The sequence below is a fragment of the Fistularia commersonii genome, chromosome 27 (assembly GCF_037954325.1).
Source record: "Fistularia commersonii isolate RoL2024-O1a breed Wild chromosome 27, RoL_Fcom_v1.0, whole genome shotgun sequence".
Lineage (NCBI taxonomy): Eukaryota > Metazoa > Chordata > Actinopteri > Syngnathiformes > Fistulariidae > Fistularia > Fistularia commersonii.
The window spans coordinates 7,294,074-7,317,500 of NC_141310.1; the positions used below are offsets into that span (position 1 = coordinate 7,294,074).

A 23,427-nucleotide genomic window follows, 5' to 3' on the forward strand; every position below is an offset into this window, starting at 1 on the left:
TTAAAACCTAGTTTTATTAAATGTTCATTGGTTTGTTTGTCAAATTTTACTCAGCAAAAGAATTGTGCTGGATTTTTTCAGTGAATAATTAAAATGACATTAATTTAATTTCCATATAGGTTTGCTCATCTAGATGAGTGTGATTTAAATATTGTTTGCTGAGGACACACACACCCAAACACACGCACACACTCACAAATATTTGATTTCAATTGGCTTTTTGTCTTATTCTATCCATTCATTCATCTGTTCTGAAGTGCTCATAAGAACCTCTTTATGTTATTACATGGAGACACATACAGAAACATGGCCGATCACTCGGGTGAGATCCTCTAAACTGTTGGGAATTTCTGTAAAGGTACCTCTCTTGCATTTTCTTCTTCTTCTTCACTATTTCCCTCACTCTTCCTGTCAGCAAATTCCCACGGACACTTTGTTTTGTCACCCCTCAATCCATTATATTTGGCCTCCCACTCCTCTCTCCACTCTGTCCATCACTTGTGTTTGCTACCTCTTCCCTTTCTATTATCAGCCATCTGAAATCAATCTATTTTATCTTCCTCTTCCACCTCTTATGTCTTTCTCCGATGCACTCTTACCAATTGTTTTTCATTCCCGTTTTCTCTTCTAAAGCACATAGATGTCATAGGCATTTAAGTCGCAATCCCTCAACTGGTCAAACAGGAAAAAAAAACACACACACACAAATGCATTGCTGCTGACACAGAGTGACGCCAGTGCAGTGAAAATCTATGCTTATGTGATCAGTGGGGATTGTGCTATTGACAGACAGCCATAGTCCCACAAAAAGAATGATTCACCTTCATCCCAATGTGTCTGCTGGTGCCAGAGCTTACATATGTGCTCCTTTTTGAGCCCACATTGGTCTGCCGAAGTTGTGATATATACATTTTTTCAGAGCAAAGCCATTGTTTTCCAAACATGTACATTGCTACTGTTCGTTTACAGAATAGTTTAAGGTATTTAACCTCTGCAACCTTGTTAAATCATGGCATCCCTCCTTTTCTCCTGCTTTTATCTTCTTATCTAATTTCCTTTCATTAGCCCTTCTTTTATCCTTCACTCCTATTTCATTTCTCGAAGCCTCTTTCTTTTCATTTGTTTACGAGGCCATCCATTCCGACGTCCCAATTTCTCAACCTGTGCTTCGGGATTTTCCTTCTTCTCTTTATGTTCTCTTCATTCCATACTTTCTTTTTATCCGAGTCTTCCTTTACCGCTCCTTATCCGGTTTTATCTAAATTTTATTTGGTTCCTTTCTGTTTTATTGCATTTCCTACCCATTTTCTGTTCAATTACTTTGTTCTTCCTCTTCTTCTGGCCTCCTATTTCCAGATTCCTGCCCTCTTCTCCCGTCCTCTCCTCCTCTCTCCTCTCCTTTTTCACCCTCTTTTCTCATCTCTTCTTTTCATCTCTTCTTCTCTCCTCCGCAACCCCATTCTTTATGATTTGAAGGCTCATTTGTTAAGAAGAGGCAGAGCACTCTCGGTCTCCTCCTAGCCTTCTCCTGTCCTTTTTTGTGGGCTTTGGAAATATAATTTTCAATTTTTAATTTGATTCATTTAGATTTGATCATTAATCAGTGCTGAGAGAGAGTTAATTTGGTGGAAAATAGATGAGGTAGTTAGAGAAGGCTCTTTATGAAGTGAGCTCAACACAGCGCCGGGTCTTTTTAGGTATGAGGGAAAGAGAAATTTTTGCAGTTTGTCAGTGTAAGAATAAAAAGAGGGCCTGCAGCATCAATAAACCATCATTCAATTCATAATATGGAGTTGACAAGTCTGTCCAAAGTAACTGGCAGCTTAACCAGCTGCATAACCAGAGCATATTCAGCTCTGTAATTCCCTTGTTGTTACTTCTTTTCAACACAAAGATTTATATCCTGACAGCAACCATGCCACATTGTAAGCAGTCCAACTTTTGGTCTGAAAAAAAAAAAAAATTTTGAGATTTACAGCTGTGTCAGATTTTTCTGATATTCTCATTGAACACTGTATTTGTGATTCGGCCTGAAAAGGTTTTTAACTTCCATCTCCCGGATGTACCTTTCTTTACATTTGCCTTCTATGTCCCACTTTCTTGCCACAATAACACAGGGCTTATAGAACCACATTGTGTGTGTGTGTGTATTTGTGCTTGTTGAAAGTACAAGGCAGGCCTGTGAGAGGGTTTGTACCCCCTAGTGTTCAGAGTTTCTTGACCGTTTGCTGACACCGGCCCCCCTACTGTACCTAGACTGTCAGCCCTTCTGTCTACCCATCTCAAGCACACACACACAAACACACAGAAATTGATGCATATCTTGTCCAGTTCAGTGAGTTGAATTCTGGCTCAGCTGGTTAGAGGTTTTTTTTTTTTTTTTTCTCGTGTTTTTTTTTTTTTTTTATTGTATGCTCAAGCTACTACACAATGTTTTGAATAAAGCTGGAAACAAAGTCATGAATTGAATGAAATATTAGAAATAATCCATGAAGTTTGACATTGAAGTCCCCAATTTTAGGAATATTTAAGCACATAGTTATGTGTTTTATGCTTATCACACCAACCCGAGGTATTTCAACTTTTTCCAGCAGTTGTGTTACCTGTGTTCAGAAACTTACTTGTGTCGCATATTTGGATTTTTTGGGGGGGTTTAGCTTCAAAAATAATTTTCATTGTATTTCAGTGCGTTGATAAACAATTGCATTTTCTCAGCATTTCCACTGTCTTCTTTTTGCACATACAATGAAGTCTTATTAACATTTGTCTGTGAGTTATGCTACAAAATAATACTTAACAAAACCATCTTGGCACTTATATATTAATGCAAGGACATTAACGGAGAGAAAAAAGTAAATAAGGAAATTAATTGATTCTTTCTGTTCTCTAGCCTTTATGTGTTTCTCTATTTTTTACCCCTCTACAATCATCTGATTTCAGTCCATCCATGTCCATTTCCCTTTGACTAAAGTTCCTTCCTCATCTGTTGGATTAAAAAAAGGTTTAGAAAATGAATAAATAATGAGGACCCATTCAATATTACAGGAAAAACACATAGAGAAATATAGTAGAGAAATGAAGTGGTGGGATTACCGTACCTGATAGCATCAATCTACGAGGCTAAAAGATTTCACAAAACAAGATTTATGTTAGAATTTTTGTGAAGCATGTTAAGGATTATTATTAAAAATGTGAGATAACTTCTTGAAAACTGCTTGAAGTTTTAAAAGCAGTGACATCTCATACCACTCTTCAGACTCTCAAAATCATTTTCTACATTCCCGAGGAGTCCCTTCAAAATATTGAGCTCCAGGTTATATTTGTTTTCTTTTCTTTTTCCACAGAGGAACTGTTTCCTCCTCTCTTCCAGTCCTCCAGGGTATATGACACCTCTGTCTTCCTTATCCATCTTTAAGTGGTAACCACGGTAACATCCAATCCCCTGAGAGATGGGCCTAATTAAATTAGGGCCTCTTTGTGTCAATTAATTAAGGGGAAGGAGAGAGAGAGAGAAGAGGAGAGAGAGAGAAGAGAGAGAGAGAGAAGGATGGTCCAAGAGACAGAAAAAAAAAATCAAAGAACCAAGGAGTGAGAGAGATGCATTTTACATTAATAGTGTGTTGGGAATGGACTGTGTTGTGCATAGTGATGATGACCTGAAACTCAATTTGAATTAGAGAAGATAACATGATAATGATGTATCATTTTGTTATCAATACATTTCAAAAATTATCTTTAAGAAACAGCTGCAGCACACACTATTTATACCACAAAGAGAGCCAGAGTTGCAACTGTCACTTACAGTCCCAATGTGGAATTCACTTGGCTGGGAAATTTGCTATTCACTTACATTGTACATCGATGGACTCCAACATCCCTTCTGCCACTCACCGTCCTGGTGAGGAGTTAAAGAGAACTTGAAAACTAAACATTTGTATAGTTCATCTGCAACCTGATGGCAGAAAAAGGATACTGGATCCAGGGCCTCACCAGAGTCACCTGTGATGTTGTGGTGATTCTGAAGTTTTGCCAGATAATTGTTCATGACAGCTAATGACAGTGAAGTAGTTTATATGTAATCTGGGGTTATTTTAGTTGATTAGTGAAAGTATAGTTCACAAAGTGAGATTACTCAAGCGGTATGGCTCATATTATGGTTTGATGGACTTGATGACACCTTGAAAAAAAAACTGCAAACAATTAATCGAATGATAAGCAGAACAGTTAATGGTCCACGTGGAAATCGAACACATCAGAAAATGCAGTGAAGCCACTTAAAAATTGTTTTGTCACTATCTACTAATTTTCAAAAATGACAATACAACCCAAAGAAACTCATTAATTGCCAGCAAATATTTCAAGTTCTTTTTGTGTTTAGCTTGTCTCTCATGTTCACTGACTTTAGCATGTGCCAATGTCCCCTACCTGCCATGAATCCTGTCATGTTCCCTGCTGTCATTCTTTTTGACTTATTCTTGGCTCAAGAAATAGTGTTACATACTGATGCACTTTCTCTCCTCTTTCAGGTGTTCGTCTAGACAGAGTTCGTGGTGGAAGACAGAAGTATAAGCGCCGGATAGATGCCGACAACAGTCCTTACCTCAATCCTCAGCTGGCTCTTCCCCCTAAGAAGCCATGTAAGCATATGCACCCACACAGACATGCACCATTCATTTTTTAGAATTCGCATACAGTCATCAGCATACAGTAACACATGTTAGCTCACTCAGTGGGCTTACTTGAGACAGTATGTGATTCTGTCTAGGAATATTGATTTGTTATGTATTGTAATGGTAGATGAAGTCATCACAGGACTGTTTTCCATATGACTTAATGCCTTAGAGTGGTAATTTATGGCCCTATTTTTTTAGTAGTGTCCTACTGACTGAGACTGAAACAATGTTAATACCCTACATTATCATCATTGTTGTGAATCAACGCCACTTATCAGCAAGCTAGTTTACATGATGAAACATTTCTATCCAGTCTGACATTCCTGCTAAACTTATGTCAGAAGGAAAAATTACAAGGTAATGGTTGCCAAATTTTAACTGTGTTCAGGTGATGGCAGTCACATTCATTTTACAGTTAAAAATGTGACATCAAACTTCATAAAACAACTACTATGACAACATGATAACATGAAATGGGTCATGAAAAATTCACAACAGTAAACATGACTTAGCCAGCTGTGCTTTTAGCTGCCTGTAAGTTTTATGGATTTGTATGCTTAAAAAAAAAAAACACCTTAAACCCAACAGAGATGTTCAGGTTCAGTTTAAGGTGTTAAGGCATTCACAGATAATTGAAATAACTTGTTCCTTTTTATTGTTTTTAGCATATTATTTTATTTGATATATTTTATTAAAAAATAATTTTCACATTAATAAGGTATCAGTTTTTTCTTTTTTTTTTTCTTTTACATGGAGTCCAGAAGTAAAATGAACATCATTAATTTCTCTACTAATAGAAACAGTTGGACAGTAAAAAGTGGACATACACACATAAATATGCACACATTTATAAATAGACATAGACTGGTTAAAAGCCCATCTGCATGTGACGATGTTTATCTCCCTTTCTCTATTGCTAACATTTTGGGATCATAAGATTTTATATGTGTAATATTTCACAATAAAGGTATTCATTTAGCAGGACCCAGATTAGCTCTGTTTTTAGAAAGTAAAGCCTCAGCCAAAACCTGATGATTGAAAAATTAACAAGGGAGAGAGTGAGTGAGAGTAAAGGATGCACAGGTGGTGGATGGAGTGTAAGAGAGAGAGAGAGAGGGAATGAACCTAAATGGTTCTCAGATAGATAGAGAAAGAAGAGGGCAGGGAAGAAGGGGGGTAGCCACAACCCTAATCCGGATTAAATCCAATCTGGCAAGCGCATCAAACTAGAGTTAGCTCTCTAGCTAACCGTCTGGTCGCACACATAACACACACATACATGCAATGCAGATTGAGCAGTGTTTAGCAGCTTGGTCCCCAAAGCCCATTTTGCTTAAAGCTGGAGCATATTTTGCTTTAGGCCAATATGCTGAATGGCTACACAACAGCTTTGGTGGACTTCTGCACTACTAATCAGTGAAATGATGGAATAACGTGTGTGCATATTCTTTAGCTCTAGTTGTAGTAATAGTAGTGTACATATCTAGCTTTTCTCACATTCCAGGGGCCTTTTTTTTTCACTGCAGCCTGTACTTTTACTCAAATCATCAAAGATCACCTCACATTTTTGTGTGAATGTAAAGCTGACTGTACAAACCAGCTTTTTACAAATTAAAAAAACAAAGGGCCAATTTGAACTTTTTGTTTTTTTTCTCTGTCACTTACACACTGTCAATATAAGCTTTATTTCTCCCTTTGTCTGTATTTTTCTCTCGCATCCACACACATAGCCATAATCTATGTCTATCTATCTGTAGCCCAATCCCCAGGCTCAGCATCGTCATTGATTGTTATAGAATAGAACAATAGCCCAGGGTTTGGAAATGGGCTTCCATTGATTCTAATTAGGGAAACATTAAATAAGATTTACCCACAGATACCAACTGATCCATGCAACCCAAGAGATAGAGTCAGAGAGAAGAGAACAAGAAAAATATAAAAAAGATGTACATGTATAAAGTGTGTGTGTGTGTGTCTGTGTGTGGGGAATGATCAATCCCTGCACAAGTAACACCACCAACTCTAATTCCGTCTCTTTTTTTCTGTTTATATTCTAGCTTTTAGTTCCTGCCTTGTCTTTTATTTTCTTACCACTGCAATGTTCCTGCCTGTCCATCCTTTCCCTTTCTCTCGCCTCTTACTTCAGTCCTCGGTTATTATTCCCATGCTTGATTAGTCAGTGGATTAATTTGGAAGCAGGGTATCAGTCTGTTACTAATGGGCCATAGAGATCTCATCACCACATGTCACCATTACCAGCTGAGCTGTTTGGCTTTTAGTAATATCGTTCCCCTCTGTATGTATAAGCAAGATTCTTAAGGCTCGGCTACAAAAGGCAACCTTTTGGGCAACCTGGAGCACCAGGAACGCTTGCATTGATCATACCTTGTTTTTATGTTCAAGGTCCAACAGACTTTTACTAATAACTGATTTTTATTTATTTATTTATTTATTTTCCCCCCCAAAACAGATGATCCAATGTAATTTGAGAAACCAAATATATCAGCAGTTCCTTGATTATTGAAAGTTGAGCATTTTACAAATGCCCACCTATAAATGGATCATGTATGAAAACTATATTGTACATTTAATTTGATTTGACATAATAGCTGTAAATCTTTTTTTTAAGCCGATTCATGACGCTAATGGCACTGTATATTTCTTCTTACACTGTCAGTTGTGTTTTTTTTATAATTAAGTATAGACTATTTTGTTGTATCGAATGATAGACCATGATTGCTGTTATTTTATGTCAGCTGCTCTCTACTACATTGGAAAACATCTGTTGAGATATGCTCTAGCTAGTTGGCCATGCTATGTGAAATAGTATTTTACCATTCACATTATTGCACCGTATAGGTGTGGAACACCTTGAAGTATAACCCAGCAAAAATTCACCATCTCTCTGTCTCTGTGTCTTTCTCCTTGTCTGGTGGTCATGTCAGTTGCCTTTGGCTGCCTTGCAGATAACAAAATCGTCTCTCACCTGCTGGTGGCCGAGCCAGAGAAGATTTACGCTATGCCTGACCCAACAGTACCAGACAGCGACATCAAGGCCCTGACCACACTGTGTGACCTGGCAGACAGAGAACTGGTGGTCAACATCGGCTGGGCCAAACACATCCCAGGTAGGGAGAAACTGCTGACCCTCGACACTAAATTTACACCGTGGTGAGACACCATAGCTTAACATGCATATGTATATACAAGCACATATTTTGTCATATCTCCCTATGGATATACACATGTGATATGTACACAAATACATGCTGCATGATTCTGCAGAAGGAGCACAAGGTTAGCATTGGCAGCTATATATGCCATTAAGGTAAAGTTGTACTTCACCTTATTTACATCTATGTGGTTCATCTGTCCCTAAGATTTGACCTCTCACCCTAATCCTTGCACCCACACAGTGTGAACTGTAACCCTCTCCAACTGTCTAAACACACGCCCCACCTGGCACACACACACACACACACACACAAACACACATGCACACACATATACACACGCTTTCTGACCTTTTGACCTAAACAATCCAATCCTCTTAACACAGCCGCATGTTTAGGTGCTTCACATACGCCTTTCATGAAAATATAACTTTTTCCAAAAACAAAAAAATATAAGTCGTAGTGGAACAAAAGCAGCATATGGAGTGTAGCTTTTGATCGTCTGTTAAAATCCCATGCACGAAAAAGGGCATGTATTAGATTTACAATATTTGTCACTACCTTTGGGTTATTACTTTTGAATAATGGGCATTCATCGGGTGCTTTTCGTAATAATCTTGGCACAAATGTCACAACTTGGGATTTTGAATTCAAGAGTAAAGAATCATCTTTATGATAAAACAGTTAAGAGTGTTCTGGAGACATTTAGCGCTGATGTGATGTGTATTGTGGTGTGCAGCACATCTGTGTCCCTCTTGAGGTCCATCACTGAAACAGAAGGATCCAGTCTAATCTTCTTAAACTCACCCTTTTTTTCTCTTTTAATCTGTCCCGAATTTGTTCTAGACAGCATGATTTGAACATTTAAATAAATTGAAACCCACAAATCTGCCAAAACATGAGGAAATGGCAATTCTCTGATTATAAAGAAAACTGAAACAGAGAGCAAGACATATGAAGAGAGATGATAACTATAATCTGGTTTTGGTCTTAGTGAGCGGGCCTGCTGTGACAGCAGAGAGGATGGGATGGCTATGTCTCAGATTAACACAGATTAGCACAAAGATTAGTTCTATTGTCATCTGAAATATCTATAGAAAAGAATAGAATAGAATAGAATATTGACAATACTCAAGTAGAACAGAGGATTCAACAGAACAGGGTAAACACATAATGAGAGGTGTTAATCTACAAAAATGAAGTCAGTGAAATCTATTAGTCTCTGATATTGTCAAATGTAAAAATGAAGAAAAACAAAAATAAACGGAGGGAGAGATGGGAATATGCATTATCTTGTCAGTGCATTGATCTATGTGCTATATGGACAGTAAGCAGACATAAATATTGATCCATATTCCAAATTTAGGCCTAAGAATTTTTATGTTTCTCTTAGAAAACAGCTTGTATTCAATATTCTCTTCTGCCCTCTAATCTGCCCATGATGCTTTTAACCCCAGTGCAATATAAACACTCAAAAAGAAGCCAGGCACACACAAATGTATATGTTCACATACATCATGCATAGGGTTAGGTGTGTACATCTATGTGTGTGTATTCAGCTTTCTCTCCATGCAACAATTACTTAGCGATGGAAAGATGATGATGTAATTTGACGGAAGGTGAGGGAACCCATCACTGTTTATAAGTATGAGCAGTGATCTAATGTTTTCAAACACACTAAAACTTTTGACTGCGGGGGCAAAGTCACCTACTGTTAACTGGAAAGGAGTTGGATTGAAATCTCTAACTTGACCATTTTTGACCAATCACTATCTTACCTACGTTAACCAACTTGGCAAACGCTATTGAGACTTTTATGATTGCATTCCAGAATAAATACAGAATGATATATATACAATAGAGAGCTACTAAAAAGGATATAACCTGTTAGTAACTTGCAGCTCTTGCGTTTCTTATTCTGCATAGTGCTAGTGTGTGTGTTTGTGTGTGTGCGTTGTGTGAGAGAGAGGGAGAAGCTGTGTGCTGGGTGCACTTGTGAACACACGTGCAAATATCTTTGTTCGCCATGGTACAGTAATTTTTTTAATCAAATTGATGGAGAGAGACAGAGAGACAAAGAGAAAAAAGACAGAGGCAAAGAGAGGAGAGGTGAAGCCAATTTATGCTTCATGATATGGCTGCGCAGCGCTACACACACACACACACACACACACACACACACACACACACACACACGCACGGAGACATAGACACACGAACAGTGGTAACAACGTGTCAAGGCGAGCGCCAGGCAGCTAATTTGAAGTCATTAGATGTCTGCCGTACTGGCAACAATTTGTTACGCTTACACACTCACAAACACACACACAAAAACACATCACATGCGCACACTGAGTTAAGAGCCGTCTGCAGATAGCGAGGAGGCTAAATTGTAAACTAATTTAAACATCACTCAGCGTTAGAGAGGCTGCCTGCAAGACAGGCCCCCGGATAACAAGGCTAGAGTGCACGCGCCTGTGTGTGTGTGTGTGTGTGTGTGTGTGTGTGTGTGTGTGTGTGTGTGTGTGTGTGTGTGTGTGTGTATTACTAGTCATGTTTGACACGCAGATTCAACCAATCCTATACACTAGTGACAATAGACACACACACATACATACACATTACTCTTTGATTGGTTCTTTCATTCTAAGGCCACTTGTGTATGTGTGTCCGTATGTTTTCACACTGATATGGTCTCAATGCAAACATTTGATATGTCATTAGGAGAAGAAAATTAGGTTCTAGACAGTGTGTGTCTCTTGATACCCGACAGAGAACAGCGAACGTAACACACATGCATTTCAAACTGGGGTGTAGACATGACAGGGCTTGTGTGTCTGCGTGTGTGTCCGTATGAAGGGTAAAAGAATGAAACACACTGAAATGCATGCAAGTTTTAGAAGTCTATGTTCAATGAGGAGTGTGAGCAGTGAGTGACGTCCCCATATGTATACACACATTCACATAATATGCAGCACCGTACAGAAACACGGGCTGCACAGGAAACTATGGGCCTTTGGAAATATCATTGGTGTTATTATTCAGAGGCCATGAAAGGCCTCAGCATCCAATAATATGGATTTGTAAAGCGAAGATCTCATTGTAACAGCTCTCCAAGAGACAACTCCAGCTGCCTATTAGGCCACATGTCATCATCAAGTGTATGCGTATGCGTGTCTGTGCCTGTGTGTTTGAGGAAGGAATAAGGAGCAGTCAGGTGGACGAGACGGGACAGCAAATATTTTAACAGAGGGGAACGAGAGAGTGAATTTAAAGAAAGGCAATTCTGAATGTGCCATTTATCTGTCTTTAGAATTAGTCTTTTCATGCTTTTTATTATTCCCTTACCACCACCACCCCCCCCGCTCTCTCCCCGTAATAACTAAATGATGACCGGGCAGTCAAGCTAGCAGCTGTTATCTAGACTTGCGGACACAAAAGGGAAAGACAGAGAGGCCAGCACTTGACTCAACGAAAGAGCAAGGGATGAACAAATGAATGAATCAACGAACAAGGGCCAGAACCTATAACACAGTCTGTTTTACCAGAACCGGGGGCCTTGCCCATAAGTGTTTTAAAAGCCCCCTTCCCCAGGATTTCTTTATTCAAGAAAGAAATTGCTCTCAGGCTGCCCCCTCTCCCCTCTCTATTCAGTGGCTTCACTATCTCCACTTACGTGCTCTTTCTCTCAGTCTTTCTCCTCCTCGTTCTTTCATTCCCTTTCAATTTTGACACTCAGGATAAGCGGTCTCTGTGTCGACAGTAATACAGTATGATTGAGCTGTAAAAATGGGGTAAGGGGGTGGAGGTGGGTTGCTGCAGGTTTCATTTAATCGGTCCTGACAGAGATATGGTAGAAGAGGTTTGGTGGTGCTGGTGATGGGATCGTCGCAGAAGATGGGGGTCTTTTGGCTTGTTCCTCAAGCTTTTCTTTGCATGACAGAAGGACATACATTTATTTTCATCCACCGTCTTTCTTCCCGGACGGACTCGGCTGTTACCAGACTGAACACCCTCCATGATGACTTTCACTCTCATTAAGATTTGGCTTCCTCAACGTTTTTGTTGAAACATCCTCCGCTCAAGAAATGTACTTTTACTCTGGATTGACCAGCTCTGTTCCTGGGCTGTTTAGAAGACATGGAGGATCAATGGAGATGCACCAAGTATGACTCCGACCAGTTTGACTCAAAAGAGGTAACCATGTATTTTAACATTCTCCACTTTAGCTCTTTGCAGCCCCAGGTAATCTGGCTGGCACAGGGGAGAGTAGTGTGGGGCCTTTTGGAGTGGCATATATCTCGCAAAGAATAATCCCAAATTCATTTTCAGTTTATTATTGCCCTTTATTCACTTTTTTTTTTAAAGATCACCATCATATAAATCATAACGTGTAATATATTCAGTGCTGAGATTTACTGAGGAACTTCTTATTTCCAATAGGTTGAATAACTTACCCGGTAGATTTTTCAATCATTTCCCCAATGGTTTTCTTTAGACTCTTACGTTCCATGATACCTGAGCCAAAAGACTAAACTGGAAATCACAGAAATTCACAGATACGTCATAAAACATAAAACATAACAATATAAGACTTCGTCTTATAGTATCCAAAATCAATACAACTTTTTTTTTTATTTGCAGATGGATGATAAATTACATGCCTGATGCAGTGCAAATGTATTAAGTGAATGTGTCCCAGTTTCTTACTTTAAGGTAATTTCCTTTCCTTGCCAATTTCAGAGAATGTCTTTCTGGCAGATTTTTAAAGGTCAGGCATTTCCCATGACAATAATAAAGTGAATTTGCTTAGCAGCAAAGCAAGTCGACAAAAAAATTAATTTAGGAAAATAAAACGTAAGAAGTTAAGTTGTTTTTTGAAAACTGAAGTACACCATGTTATACTGTGTGTATACATGTGTGTGTGTGTGTGTGTGAGCGTGTCTTAGCATGCCTGCGTGTGCATGTGTGTGTGCGTGTATGGCGGTTTAGGTATACTTTAATAATATTATCATTGGACTTAGCAAAGAGATGAATATAAATAAAAACATCTACAAGCACTGTATCTTTAGAAACTATTAAATTAATATAAAAACCAGACTTATTTATACCCCAAAACTTAAGTTTTCGAAGTATTAAAGTCTATCACAGCCCTATACTGACCTAACTGCTAAATACATCCTTGCTGGTTCAGTCTCATGTGACCATTCATCATCTCCGATCTGATGTTCCACCCTCTCTGTAGTATCCTTAAGCTCTTTATTATCAAAGAAGCCTCATCTCCCATCTCCTCTCTCAGCCATGCTCCCTATGTGTCCTTTAAAAGTGTCTCCTCCAGATACAGTGATCAGGGTTTGAGTCCCTGTAGGTTTTAAAACAGCAATCGATTGTCCAATATGTTGCTGATACAGATATGGCTTTCTGACTCTGTTATATCAATGCCTCCCATAAATAATCCCCTTCCACCTCTCTCTGTTCTTTGAGGCCAGTTATAAATGGTTTTCACTTAGTGATTCACCCAACCGGTCCAACTGTAAGCTATTCAGGCAGCCAGAAACTCAGTTAGTTAGTAAATCAGTCAGTCAGGTAACTACATAGTCAGTCAATCAGCTGGAAAGACAGCCACTCACTCAGCAAATATTGATTAATAGAAGGTTCTCGCTTCTTTTCACAAATAAAATGTTGAGACTCAGCAGCCAAGCGAAACCTGTATTAACACACACACACACACACACACACACACACACACACACAAACCCGAACATACACATATACCCATGGATATACATGTCCTTGAGTGTGAAGCTTGTAAATTTACATGTGACACACATTATAACACAGCAAGCTGCAAAGGAAGGATGTGTGCATGAATGTGTGTTTGAGCATTTCCATTTGTGCATGGTAATGGTGTCACTCATTCAGCCGCCTTCCTTAAATCTTGTGATCTGATCAATCAGCAAATAGGCTGTTGGGCTTTGGCTCAGACAGTGGTAAATCAGTGAAGAAACATTCCTGCTGAACCAACTTACCTATACACACATACGCACACGCACACGCCTATTGGTAGTTTTCCTTAAATGCAGTCATTTCTTGCATGTGCTTTTGCCACTGAGGACCTTCCTGACTGTCTCAGTAACTATCATCAGAGAAATGGAGGAAGAGTCCAGAGGGTTCCAGCTGTGCCTCCTACACGGAAATAATGTTAATTGATTATGTGATTATGTGAGATAGGAAAATCTCACAATGACAACGGGAAGTCACATCCACAGTGGATGCCCTGAACATTGACTCATCAGATTCAATGTCCTCAACCCCAGAGATGCTGGAGAAATTCCCCTGGAGATGTGAAATTAAGACCTTGAGGACATACCCAATCAGGGTTTGCTTTGCCCGACTCAGCTTGAGGTGCTTTGGCATTATGTCCAGTTGTGAAAAGTATGCTTGAACATTAACTTTATGACGATACATGTCTTGCACAGAGTCCAACATAGGTTTGGGATTGTTCAGGCCAGTTCTACCTGATATCCCCATCTCTTCCCTGTGCCTCTGTCATCGCTCATGTTAGCACTGATAACATGGAGTCACCATGCTGTGCTCCATCCGAGACAACTCTGCGCTACCCCGAGAAGGCCAAATACTTTGACAGACTTTTTCATGCGTGGATACAAACATCCATTAGACATCTACTTCAGTTCCAAACATGCCAAGGAAAGTTCAGATTGGTGCTTCTCCAAATATTCCCGCAACTGCCTGGTGCCTTTCACACCAAGCAACTCCAGAAAAGAGGAGGTTCCAACCTCTCTGCAGGAGCTTGATTCCAGAGTCCATGCTGTATGTGGAGGGGAGTTCAACTATTTCTACCCGGTACCACTCTCACACTGGCTTTGGCTCCATTCTCAGGCCACAGACTCTTTTTTTGTCAAACTGCCTCTGTTTTGTTGTTTTATCATCAAGGTCTTTTTGAATCATTCATTGTCTCAATCTTCACCCTCTAGAGAGACCCTACCAAGGGTTGATTTCCAGAAAAACAGACCTCCTGGGATCCAATATACAAACTTCTCCACTACGATACGGTCTCAATCCAAGATGATCTGATTTATATTGAATTTGAAAATTGTATTTAGTTCATTGCTTTGGTCAATTTTGTTTATTTCGTGCTCTAATATGAATCTCCATTTATGTGCTGTCAGACACATATTCTCTATAGGCCCAGTTGGGTGGGTTTGATTTCCATTGCCGTTAATTCCTGTGCTCAATAACATATTTAGTGGCTGATTCCTCATTTCCCACATATGTGTGTTTGTTTATGTTTGACTATGTGTGTATTTGTCTCATTGTCCATGTTATGCATAAATGTTCTTATCTTCTACCGGTGCAACACCACACTCCATGCAGGCCGTGCAAACAAACACATTGCTATTTGCAGATGAAAACAAATATTGATTAAATCAAATTAGGACAAGAATATTTGATATCTGATCTTAGCGTCTGGATTAAAATGGGCTTTCTTTATTAGATTAAGCCTGTGGGAATTTGAAGTGTGCCATCAATATGAAAATATGGACTACGGAATACATTTTCCTTTTTCTGGGCATCAGTTTTCTCTTTTTTAATAATAGTTCAGTTTTACTTTCAATTGTGAGGTACACTATATCATAATATGATGAATATGTTTTAAATTATTTATATATCTTATATGTGATAGCACCTATTTTTGTTACTTTTTAAATTCCATCCTAAGGCTAAATAATACATATCCTATTTTATTACTTTCAATACACATATTTTGTTAACATATTGGTGGACTAAACTAACAATTTCATTCATTTTAACTGTTTTAAAAAAGGAGCAAAGGATTACCAATGTAAATAAATAACATAAAGAGTGACTCAAATTTTTTCTATTTCGATTACAAGGTTATTGTTTGCCTTCTTTTGGGATCTCTTTTTCTTATGATAGAAATGTCTGCCGAATGGCATACTTAAATTCAAACACACACACACTTACACATACATGCACACACGCACACACGCACACACACACACACACACACCACACACACACACACACAAACAACAAACCCAAACAGAGGCACAGGCACACATATAAAGTACCTAAAGGCACGTTCAGTCTGTGTTGACTCTCCTGTTTGTCCGACACCTTCTGTTTGTATTGTCATCACCTTATTGACAGGTCTTCCATGACGATTTGTCTGTGATGACACTCAAACACATACAGCTTTTGGTAGCTGCCTTAAAAACTCTTCTCAACACTGATATTTACAAAAACTAACACTGACAGTTGCATTAGCTCTGTCAGGTCACACCTTGGTGGTGACACACACCTTATGCCTTTGGAGTAGAGCAGCCTGACACGTCTGAGAGACACACATGTGCATAAACACAACTCTGGCTTCACACATCGAGCCAGCTGCCAATATAACTGTATCCACGTGTCAAACGAGATCCGGCATGCACTTAAAATGACGGTAGTGCTATCCGTTTTAACTAAACATGAAAACAAATTGTGGTTAAGTGATCAGCACAAATTCAGCGCCCATTCACATTTATGTGCGCTGAATGAAAAAATACTTTCTCTTTTTTCTGAAAAGATTCACCTCAAAGGGTGTCATTAAAATCATTAAATCATATTTTCTAAAGCACTTAATAGATAAATTAGGTTTCAGTTGAAAGTGATCGAAAAAGAAAAGGTTGTAAGATTTCAACTCAGCCATCCATTGATGTCTTTTGTATTAGTTTGATTACATTAGTATCTCAAATTCATTTGTCTATCAGCCTTTTAGACAAAGCCTGCAATCTGAGTACACTGACTAATCTGCATCAAATAATATCACATTGAGATACACAAATCACACACCAACTAGAAGCCATATACATACAGTGGACGCACTGCACAAATACATACATGTCACACACATCCATGAGCACACAAATGTATGCTATTTAATGCATGGACACTGACAGATACACTGCAAAACAAAAGATAAATGCACACACACAGACATGCAGTTTTATAATGTGACATCAGACAAGCAACAAATAAATCAACACAGCATCTGAGCCCATCAACATCTAAGTCATCACTTGCAAACAGTCAGCTTTTACTACTTTCAATTTGCTGGTCTGTATGTGTGTGTGTGTGTGTGTGTGTGTGTGTGTGTGTGTGTGTGTGTGTGCGTGAGAAAGAGTAGGAGGAGCAGAAAGTGAGAGCAGGCGAGGGAGAGAGAAAGAGAGAGAGAGAGAGATGATGTGATGTGATATGATATGATATGATATGATATGCTGGCGGGGCATAAAGATAGATGATCATAATTACGCGCAGGCCAAACTCCATTTCAAATCATCATCATCCCATTCTATCTGTTAGAGCACTCATGTACACACACACACACACACTCACACACACACAATACAATACAATAGTTCACACATATGCAGAGATTCATACGCAAATACAGATGCACAAATATATAACACACATATGCATGTAAGAAATCTTGTGAGGGGAGAAAAAGAGTTGACATGACATCAGATTATTTCTGTGAGTTCACACAAAGTTCACAGAAAAACATGGGATAGAAATATTTTTCTTTTCATTTATTTTTACTTCTTCACTGATTCTTCCTGAATCTTGCCTCTTCTTAAGTACAAATATATTTCAGTCACTGATTTTACCCCCATTCATCCGGACGCCATTCTTTCCCTTATTCCTGCTCTTTCTGTAATCTTTTCAGTTTGTTATTTTACTGTACATGCATTAAGGTCTTCATCTTTAAACTGAGAAACAATTCATGTGCTTTGGACATGACAATGCCATGCAGTGACAGTCCAACATTTCAGCCATTGTACATCTCTCTCTCTCTCGTTCTGTCACTTTGTCTCTTTCTCTCCCATTCTCATCCTTTGTACTAAAACAGGCTGGGGATTTTATCCCTTCCATCAGGGAATAAGCAGGTGGAAAAATGGGAGAGCCCCTGTGAGCAGCTAGTGACAACTTTCAGCCTGTGTATGCACAGCACACACACACACACCCATACAGGGATATTATATAAATAATATACAAAGATAAATACACAGTTATAGACCTCATACACATAAATGAGGAAACAACCACTGATACGGGGCAGTTTGAGACCCCCTCTTTACCTGTGTGTGGCTACAGATAAACCACAGTCACAGCAAATTTGTATTAACTGTTTTATTACATCAGCAACCCATTTATTTAATAACTCTTTTCTTTTTTTCTTATGTTGGTTTTGTCTTCAGTTATGTGACTGTCTGTATCTGTCAGCAAACATCCTCATGTATATGAAAATGTTAAGCTGTAATAATTCCTGTATCAACACGTAACTTTCCTTGCTGTATGGCAAACCACCACAGATGCACACAAACACACACACAATTATACAAATCGACTGACAAACTCACACGCCAGCAACAACAACAACACATGCACAGCAATAATATCGTATGTACCTTTTGGTCTTATGGGAGGTTTCATCTGCAGACTGCTATCACAGCTGGTTTATTGTCTGGGTCAGACTGCTGGTATTATGAGATTGTATGTGTGTGTGTGCGTGTGTGTGTGTGTGTGTGTGTGTGTGTGTGTGTGTGTGTGTGTGTGTGTGTGTGTGTGTGTGGTTGCTTGCTAGCATACAGGTATTTAAGCATGTGCTACTCAACTTTATTTGGATGGAAATTATGAGGATTCTGAGTGTTTGTGTGGTATTGAGGCACATTTCTCTTGAACGGTTGAATGCTATGTATCAACATGAACAATCGGATGTATGCAAGTGTGTCCATCGTGTGTGTGCTGTCCATCAAGCCATACACTCAGCCGTACCAAACCACTGGCTTTGTTGCTGATGATGACATATGAGTTCCTGGCCCTGGTAATGGCTGTTAAATCTCATAATTACACGCTTCTTTATTGCAATGCATAATGACCCTGCAGCACTATTGGACAATTAATTAAGATTTTCAGCCCAGGCTTTTTCAGGCCCAGATGAGGAGGTAGAATGAGGTCTAATGTTCTTGTCTTCAAGCTAGGACATTAAGGCATGATGCTTTAGGTTAGAAGGCTGTTTCTATGTGTGCATTCATTTTCATCTCTGTCTGTCTTTCAGTCTGCGTATGTATTCCTTATTCTCTTTATTCTTGCTTTTTTATTCTTCCTTTGTTGAGCCTCTCCTCTCAATGTTTGCCCTGGATGATGATATTTGGGGACCATATGTCTAATCTGTGAATGGTAAATTAATCCCTATGGAGTTTCTGCAGCTCTCTCTGTATGAAAAGCTACTGGGATTAGGAAGATAAAATCAACACAGCTTAATAATCTTATATAGAGATACCAAACAGGACAGGAGACCGTTGGGTATTGTTTATAAACTGCAGTCACCAGTTTTTTTTTGTATCGATCAGTAGTATAGAGATAATATCTGTAAATAAATCTATTTTTACTTTTTTATAATGCACATTTTGACTGAAAATGTTTACCTCAATTTTGGGTGTATAGTAATTTTGTGGCAAATTTGACACATGTATTGTTTCAACATCTTGTACCCTGCCTAGTGGATTGAGTAACAAAGCAAATGTGAGTGCTCTGGCCAGGGATTTAGTCATTTGAGGAAAATCTGTTATTGTGGGATATTGTTCTGAAAAGGTAATCCAGGAAAGATCAATAGAGTGTCATAGCACAGTTAATTGAACAAACTGGGAAAATGACTCATGACAGAGCAGAAGGAGAAATACATAAATTCTCACCTTGATTTGAAACCCTTGCTTATTCTTCATTCCTAGAATGAAGTCGAAGCACTGCTTTTCACGTGCCACATTGATAGGAATAATGACAGTAATATGTTAAAAATAGCATTGTAGTGCATGGCATATCTGATCAATAAAAATCAAACTGCGGAGCCACAAGTCAATGGTCAGCTGTCTGTCAATGTTTGGGCCACATGTGAACATATGTCTCTAAAATGTGAAATTGTCAGCCCTTGTTAAAGCTTTTCCAGCCAGCCAAGCATGTTGATTGAAGGAGAGGTTGTTAAAGACCAGTATTATTCTGATTGGCAGCTCTGGCTCAGTCAATCAGGGCAGGAGTTTCGTCAAGAGCGCAATCACCAAACCTTTTTTAGTTCACCTCTTCATCAGTTATTGTTATTGTTCTTCTTTATGACAATAATTTAATGAACAACTTTTCTCACAGGTGACATGGCACAATGGGGAAAAGCAAGGGAAATCTTCACTGGTGCTTGTGTGTGATGTTTGTTTGTCTTTACCAGTTGAAGAGTTCATAGAGACATAGAGTTATCGGTTTCAGCGTGATGTTGAATCAGTACCTGTTGAAATTTCTGATCAATGTCTCTGACGCAATTCCAAAAAAACAAATCCACATTAGCTTTATTTAGTAAGATGTCCCGATGTGACACATATTCACAGCTTGTTCTCTTTATTCTCAATATCTGATTAAAAAATAATAATTTAATTTTTAATTCATTTGTAATTCATTTATTTTATTTTTAATTTCATTTGTTTTTTATTAATTATGTTAATATGATTGTGTTTTTGTTGCTAAAACATCAATCTGCAGTGTCTTTTTAATAGAGGGGTAGAGACAGATAATGTGTTGTGTGCTGAACGTTACACACACACAAAATGTGTGTGACACAAAATCAACACTATTGCACATGCCGGACACACACACACACACACACACACACATATAGTCGCCAGTCCTGCCTGCATCAGCATTGTATGTCAAAGGGGATGGCAGGTTGCAGAAGTGAGGGAAGAATTGATCAGTTATGGATATATTAAGTAAAATTGAAAAGATTGTAACGAGAAAATAGAAATTCCAGAGGAAATAGTTTCCTTTTCTTTATGGAAGACATATTTTACCAAATTATTATCAATGAATATTTGTCAACAGGGACAAGTGGATATTTGTCAACACACACACAAACGCATGAAAAAATGCATTGGGGAACAAACACAAACACACATACCCACACACACACACACAGGCATGAAAAAACATAGGAGAACACACACACAAACCATAATACTCGCACACATGCTTAAAAATACACTCATACACACATAGAAGTCAATCACAGTTTTTGACATGGCCCTGGTGGAACTAGAAGTGGGTAATTAAAATGTAAATATTGATATTTTATTATTTGAAATGGCTCCACTGCAATGCTCTTAATGTCATTCCATCTGTCGTCTCCATTGAGATTTGGCGCTGCCCTTGACGATCTGCTGCCCCCGCCACACACACCTCCTCACAGCTATAACGCTCTCCTACCATCTCTGTCTTGCCACGTTTTCCAATTTGGGTCTAATTAAGTATTAAATGTAGTAAATGTTTGCACCCGCAACCACAGAGGCAGCACACATGCACACACAGTGAATACAGCTCACCTCCCCACCTCTGAGTCGCCCCCATTCTCTCTGTTTCGCACACACACACACACACACACACACACACACACACACACACACACACACACACACGAATGCACACACAAACTCACAAAGCATTCATCTCCACCACAGCAATGGGAAGATTTTAAGTGTTAATCTTGCAGTGCTGCTGATGGTGTCTAATGTATGCAATTAACAGTCAGCCAGGGCTGAGGGTTTGGTAATTAGCTGGCTGTTCACACTGATTAGAGGCTACCGCAACCCTATGACTGCTCTTCCCTCCCTGAGGCCGCCCAGAGAAAAAGGGGGGATGTGGCTGAAGGAGAGGGGGGAGGGTGGAAGGGTAAAGAAAATGGAGAAAAGATATTTTAGCTAACAATCTGAGAGGTGGCGTGGGTGATTATGCATTGTTGTGTGTGTTTAATAGGGGCTCATGTGCGATGTCTGTCTTTGCTTTATAGAGTGAGCAAATACAGATGAGTTGGAATAAAGCAATCATTTATACAACATAAATAAATAATAAAACCCTCTGTAAATTTTAAACAGACATTTTTTTCAATTGCCAAGCCAAAGTAAAAGACAGTGAGCTTTTAAAAGTTACTGTTTGCTTAGATTTTTATCAAATGAAAGGCCTTTATAAACATGTGATTCTAAATTGGTTGAACCACATTACAGTTCTATCTCATGAAAAGGGCCCTTTGGCTCCTCATTCTTCAAGTTTCCTATATAGTTTGAAACATAAATACAATCAAGTACAGATCATTTGTTTGGAAGAAAAGCTTGAGGGACAAATTTCCAGATAATCATAACAATAGATATTGACAAACATGAGAGTTGTGGTACTAATTCCTATACAGGTACCTACAGGTTTTTATATTGGCATATGTTTTTAAACAATACAAAAAATACTTATTGATATGAGCTCAATGTTTTGCGTGTGTGTATGTGTGGTTGTTTGTGTGGGTGTGTGTGTGTGTTTCAGAGAGTGTGTCTTTAAGCCTTCTAAATTAGCTGGTTCTCTGGGTAGATTTGTTTCCATCTCATTGCGCATCTCTGTGTAATTGGGTCAGCTGGTGTGTGTGTGTGTGTGTGTGTGTGTGTGTGTGTGTGTGTGTGTGTGTGTGTGATTGCGCTTGCATTTGTGCACGTGTGTGCAGCATTTGCCAGTTTGGTTTTCAGTGTGTATAGATCTTGTGTGTGTTGGCCAAAGCCATCGCAGGGGGTCCTTGTTCATTTGGGCCGGCGTCTGGCCGTATGGTACAAAACAGTTTGAGGTATGCACACAGACACACGCAAACAAACACTCGAACATGCCCTGAAAAGTCATCACAAGGGAGCACTTTCACACACAGCGTGCATCTGTGTGCACAGTAAAACAAATTTAAATATAAGCATGTACAGGAATGTGCATACAAGAAAGAACTGGAACCATGTTACAAACTATGCATACATAACAAATACAACGGACACACACATGCAGGGCAGCAATGGGCTGGTAACTGTTGGGAACTTCACATGCCCTAATGCAATCTCCATCTCAGTGGGCCAGTAGACTTAAATCTCTCCCCTGCAGAACACATTATGTGTACGTGCTGCACACAATCCTCAGTTCCCCTTTAACCTACCAACAATATGGTGGTAATGAAAGAGTTAATATCACATTGCTGACAGGAAGAAGTAATACCTAAAGAATCCCCGTTCAAGGATTTTTTAAAAAAAGGTGATATGATACAGAAAATACTTAGATTTATTAATTTATTGCAAATAAGTAGACATTGATGTGAGTTTCATCCTATCTTCTTTTTCTTCTGACTGTTCCCTTCAGGGGTTGCCACAGCAAATCGTTTGTCTCCATCTAGCCCTTTCCTCTGCATCCTCATCTCTCACGGTCCACATATGCATCGAATGAAATGAAACACTGCTCACCCCTTTATCACTTATAGATAATGATCAATTCAAATGGGCTATTAATGCTTCACATTGAGCGAATTCTGTTTTATTACATGTTTCCTACGATACTAAAACTTTGAAATTTCTTGAATGCGCTTGTGTGGACATCACTTCCTCTGTTTTTTAATTTTGTTACATTTTTCAAGGAGTGAAGCTTGACTAACTATCTTGGCGAGTGTG

At 38.9% G+C, this 23,427-nt stretch overlaps 1 protein-coding gene across 6 annotated transcripts in view; it reads left to right on the forward strand.

Annotated features, from left to right (window-relative positions):
- Positions 1-23,427, forward strand: part of esrrga (estrogen-related receptor gamma a) — a 148,703-nt gene that overhangs the window by 109,700 nt on the left and 15,576 nt on the right. For 4 of the 6 annotated variants that reach the window (XM_086174714.1, XM_086174715.1, XM_086174710.1 and 1 more), the window contains exons 5-6: positions 4,527-4,637; positions 7,619-7,801. In XM_086174714.1, the coding sequence (XP_086030840.1) occupies positions 4,527-4,637; positions 7,619-7,801 (294 nt within the window). The remainder of the gene's footprint in view (positions 1-4,526; positions 4,638-7,618; positions 7,802-23,427) is intronic. The other 2 variants (XM_086174712.1, XM_086174713.1) reach the window with 1 other exon arrangement.